This window comes from Poecilia reticulata, unplaced genomic scaffold, assembly GCF_000633615.1.
Source record: "Poecilia reticulata strain Guanapo unplaced genomic scaffold, Guppy_female_1.0+MT scaffold_207, whole genome shotgun sequence".
Lineage (NCBI taxonomy): Eukaryota > Metazoa > Chordata > Actinopteri > Cyprinodontiformes > Poeciliidae > Poecilia > Poecilia reticulata.
The window spans coordinates 200,458-205,964 of NW_007615021.1; the positions used below are offsets into that span (position 1 = coordinate 200,458).

General features: G+C 38.9%; 1 protein-coding gene across 1 annotated transcript in view; it reads right to left on the reverse strand.

Moving 5' to 3' along the window:
• LOC103460207 (succinyl-CoA ligase [ADP-forming] subunit beta, mitochondrial) overlaps positions 1–5,507 on the reverse strand; it is a 13,475-nt gene that overhangs the window by 3,630 nt on the left and 4,338 nt on the right. The window contains exons 3-6 of the mRNA XM_017303195.1: positions 5,020–5,119; positions 4,290–4,452; positions 2,638–2,766; positions 657–899 (exon numbers count right to left, since the gene is read on the reverse strand). Of these exons, the coding sequence (XP_017158684.1) occupies positions 657–899; positions 2,638–2,766; positions 4,290–4,452; positions 5,020–5,119 (635 nt within the window). The remainder of the gene's footprint in view (positions 1–656; positions 900–2,637; positions 2,767–4,289; positions 4,453–5,019; positions 5,120–5,507) is intronic.

Consider the following 5,507-nt stretch of genomic DNA (forward strand, 5'->3'; position numbering starts at 1 on the left):
TTTACTGAAGGCTACATGTGCATGTCGATGGAAACATATCCATCCTTAACCGAGTTTATGCCAATAATCATAGGCATAAAAAAAGCTCAATAATAATGATGGACAAATTAGGATAAAGCATCGTCTGCCAATTGAGTCAAGCAAAATCTGGAATAACACTGTTGGACTGCAGCAACCGATATGTAGTAAAGCTGTCTAATGACAATAAAACTAAACGTAATAATAATAAATTAATTCCTTTTTTGATGCAGTAAAATTGTCAAAAAAGTGAAGCACAACATCTTTAGACCATCTTTAGAACAGGATCCAAGTGTGTGAGCTGAGATGTCCGTAGGAGGAGGTCGATTTTSATTCTGATGAATCATTTATGTGATTATTTAACGAGATGTTTTTAGATTGTGTCCGGCTGGAACACCAAATGATGACCCAGGGTTTCCCTGAGCGTACCATTAGCCTGGCGGGCCTCCAGGCTCCACTTGGCTCATGATTGAACTAATAATACAAGAAGATTCATCCGTGAGCAGCAAATGTGAAAACTGAGAAAACCGTCATGACCCTCATCAATTCAAACTGAACTGCTCAAAGTTTCAAGATTCAGGAAGAGAAATCTGTTACATTTATTTGCCCAATAATTAGTATTATACATTTCTTTAATCTAGCACAAAAGTCATTAAAAACAAATTTCTGGTTCTCATGCATGTCCTGGTCCTGTCAAAGGTTAACTGTGGAAGTGTGACAGATAGTGCAGGCGTGTTCATACCRACACCAGAGGAGTCCTCCACCATGGGATTGATCTCCAACATGGAGGCGTCRTACTTGATGAAAACATTGTAGAGCTTGATCATGTTCTCCGCCGCCTCGTCCACCAGAGCGTCTGGGAAGCCCATCTTCTGAGCAACCTGTGGCAACGCAGAGCGCATCGTCACAAACCATCACACTCATGCAGGTACGAGCTGCTGACATTTACAGAAGATAACATCGTCACTTTGGGTTTCTGGCTTRATTTGCCATCTTTAGCCACGGCTGGCAGAGAAAAGAGGAGACTAAATGTTGTCTACATAAAATCGCTAGCAGTTATGATAAATTTCCTCTATCCGCTATAGGACTTGTGTAAATTATCTACTCTATTTAGGCTCTAAAATGATTTAAATCTAATGTTGTTGTACAAACAAACACCATGTTTATATAACGTGAGGTTCCACAGGGTTCAGTCCTCGGTCCACTAGGTTTTTCACTTAAACTGGCATTATTTGATGTTTTTCAAACATTTTCTATCCCTTCTACGCCAATAATATTAAGTTTCATGAGAGACTCCTAATCTGTTAGCTTTTCCTAAGAAAAATATCCCACAAAAAAACCTTGCTGGAGGTCAATAGCTTTAAATGTCATGCCAAAACTACAGAGCAGTTTGCCCTTCCTTCAGTTGACTAAATAATTATTTGCTGGTGAGACATTTTAGGTCCAGAAATKTAACTCGCTTCATCAAAACAGCAACAGTCTGTGTTTATAAAAACYGACTTAAAATTCAGCAATTTATCTGTTTTGTTCTTATTCACAAAACTGATTGCATAACAAATTTTAGTTGCTAAACACTGCTTGTTTAAAAGCTTAATTAGCAGAAGTATCAGAGTTAATATACCAACATTTAAAAGTGGTAAGTTCCAGAAATGAATCTGAATCTTATAAAATCGATCTGGAAATCTGATTTTTTTGTTGTTGTTGTTCTTACCATTATTAACAAGGCAGTTTAATGTTCACCTCTTAGATACTGACTGGAYCCACTGTGAGTATATTGAAGTTTTTGTCATTTGACTAAAGGTTTGTGTTTCTTATAAGTTCTGACAGCTAAATATTACGGTGAACTAAAACACTGAAGTCCAGTGAAGCTCAGAGGAGTTTCAGATGAGGCCTAAGAATTCATAGTTTGTTATTTTATACACCTTTATACACAAATATTCATTTGAAATACATTTGATGTGACATTTGGAATTACATAATGTGTGCCCAGGTCCCCCAGATCAGGTCACAAAAATWGTTTGTTCGTTTTTAAATTAGAAAGAAATAAAAACACAAGAACTGTAAGCAGTTATAAGGGGTTCCTCGCCAGAAGCCCATGGCACCGGCCCCTGTGCAAAACCCCCCCGCAAAACAAAAGAAAAGCCAAGTCTGTTCAGGACGAGTGTGAAAACAGCTAGTTAAGCTAGCGTTAGCTGCTTTTAGCCAGCAGGTGACATTTTTCCTTTCGCTTGCCATCCGACACATGACATGTTCTGTGAAACGGCTTCGACTTAATGCTTCAACTAAAAGTTATTTATGTTAAAAAAAGAAAAAGTTTGATTAAATACATTTATTACGACTGTTATACCAGGCTCCACCAGCAGAGGTCAGACATGGCGTTTAAGAAAAAAATAACTGGACGTRACTGAGGAATCAAAACATGGTGAAACAGAAGTTAATGTGAAAACTGAATATAGGAGATTATTTCCGGTTATTTAAAAGCTCAAGAATCCAGACTGTATCTTTTTTAGATGTAGGATCGCCATGGCAATAACAGCGTCCCCTCAGAATCCGCCGCCTGTTTCTCTTCGATGTCTCAGCTGAAGCATCTCCAGCTGGCTTTGTGGCTGTTGGTCGTACCTTGACAGCCTGCTCCTTCTTAATGCCCTCTACGATGTCAATGGGCTCTTTCACAATGGCGTCTGGATTTTCTGCMGCCACGTCTTCGATGTTCACGCCCCCCTGCGAGCTGCCAATCAGCACAGGACCCTGGGAGACRAGAGACAATTGGTTCTAGTGTCGGTACACGTGACAAAAGTTTAGAGAGGATTCACGTCTCAGTCCAACTCACTCTCTGGTTTATCAGTAAATTTCTCTACAGAGCCGAGCGACAAGTAGTCGCTTTTTCAAATTCTGACTTTGTTTGGACCACTAACRGACGAAGGTGCCTTAATAGTGTTGAAACCTCTTTCCATTTTCCTTCCACATACTTGTGAGCATGTTGATCATTCACATAAAAAAAAAAGAAAATACACTGAGGATTCCAGCTGTAGCGGGAAAAAGTTAGTGTTACTTTGAATGAATCATTTTTGCTATCATATTACAATTTTTTCTAAATCTCCAATATTTCCTTTTTTGGTTCAGTTGAATTTTGTCCATATTCCTGCATTTTTTTTTTAAAGAAAAAGACAGAGAGACACAGACAGATACAGTCTGAAGAAAAATGGGACATGGACTGCTGGAAAACACATCAATCAAGTTCTGTTATTTTTTCAGGTTGTGTAGAAACTCTGTGCCTGTGAGGAGATACTTTCTTCTGCTCACTGAAATCATTTGGGTTTTCCGTTCGCCTGACTCTTCACCACAAAATCACAACAGCGCTCAGCACCAGTCAGACAATTTGTTTGCCCTTTCTGAGGAGTAAATGTAAAAAATAAATAAATAAAAATAGTCAAACCAGCAAACAGTCACATTGTTCAGTAAACAAAGACCCAAAGAAACGACGGGGAACATTCTTATCACAGAATAGCACGTTATTAACGCAGCCTCAAAGCAAATGACCTGTCAATTCATTAGAGCGCATTCAGTTACACCACAATACTCCAATCACTTCAGCACTGAAACAGACTGATTGTGAACTCAAACTCCGTGGCGCAGTGATGAGCCGCGTTCGATTTAAGAACAGCTGCATCAATAACACAATTGGCTGAAATGCCACTTTCTCTGGGCGTCTCCTGAACTAAWCACAAACATCCCTGCTGTTTTCCTCTGCATCAGATAAAAGCAATAATAAGAAACCAGGACTAAATATAGCAATAATAATAACAAACCCATTATTCTACAGGAAGTTCTCAGGATCCCCCAGAGTTAGACAAGTGTGTGAAGCCTTGCCCACTTCAACAGGAGGGATGTTCCCCTGCTGAATGACAGGCAGAGCCGCAGATTAGATCAAGTTTATAATCTAAAGTCTGGTTAATTAAAGATTTAATATCTGGAATGTTTACACTTTGCCCCGCTGAGTTTAACCGATGTGAATCAGGAACGCTTCTTCAGGGAATCCTCATGTAATGAACAAGGCTTACTTTTAATACAACACTGCCCCCTACTGGTGTTAATCTGCCTTAGTTAGCAAAACCTAGTGCAGAACCTTGTACAGGTTCATTTAATGTCTGAATTTGTAGAAAGGTGACATATATAAAAACATTTTTTTWAAAAGTTTCAAAAGTCAACAGGAAGCGGTTCGGGTGCTTCTGGAAGCATTAAAAAAAATCTGATTTATTTAACCCCAGTACCTGAAAAGACCTCTCCATGGTGATGGCGAAGTAGTACTCTCTGCGCGGGTACCTGCGCTCGCAGATAAACACCTGGTTGCAGATCCGACCCGCCTCCCCGGTCTGTTTGGTGAACAGTTTTCGACCAATCATCTGAGAGGAAATTTCCCGAGCCTCTTCTGGGCTGCAGAGGAAACAAAAGGAGGAGAATTTAAAGAGGACGATGATGCGGATTGTTTAAATAAACCTCAGTAAGTCCAAAAAAATGTTTTTGTTTTTTTTCCTGATTATATCTACATATGTAGAGGTTGTATTTTTCTCTGTGGAAGAGGATTAAGGCCACTGAAAAAAAAAAAAAAATCAAACTTTAACCTCTTGGCTTAATCAGAAAAAGTCAGATTTTTGAGAAAGAAAAACTCTGATTTAAAAAAAAAGGGGGAAAAGATTGAGGAAAAAATGTCAATTTGGTTAGTCACATTTCTTTTGGTAGCCCTAAACCTTTTCSGTATTTTACCAGTCCAAAAACAACAACCATATTATTTGTATTTTATCCTGCAGACTTGGTAGAAAATAAAACAAGGTAATATTMGTTTTTATTTCAGACAGATTTATAGAAAATGTAACCAATTCCAGGCTTTAGTCTCCTTTTATTACACAACATTCACATTGACGTWATTAATGACACTCTGCAGTGACAAAGATGACACCAGTTTGACTGGACCGTCAAACTGCGTTCAGTGTCTGTACTTACGAGTAGACGATCTTCACTCCTCCCTTCAGTCCGCCCTCAAACGTCCCCTTCCCTCTACCTCCAGCCAGAACCTGAGCTTTCACCACCAGGTCCTTAGAACCTAACACCAAAAACGATGTCAGAACAAAACGTGTGACTGAGGACAAAACAACAGAAACACTCAGCTACTGAAGAATAATGCCAGAAAAGATCTACGGTTTAGAAGATGGAGCTAAATCTTAATCTATTTGGCCCTTTGGTCACAACTTGCCTGTTTGAATACATTTATTGTTGATGACAGCAAACAACCTCAGAAAAAATTCATCTTTATGTCATGAATAMRAGATTTAAACAGCTTGGAAATCTGGGCTTCCACTTTTTTGGCACATCTCAAATTTTTGCACTTTAATAATAAAATGTCGGTATGAAACAGACATCAAATATTTGCTCCCATTCATCCTCTGATGATCATCTTTCCAGAACGTCATGAGAATAATTAACCGCTGCTT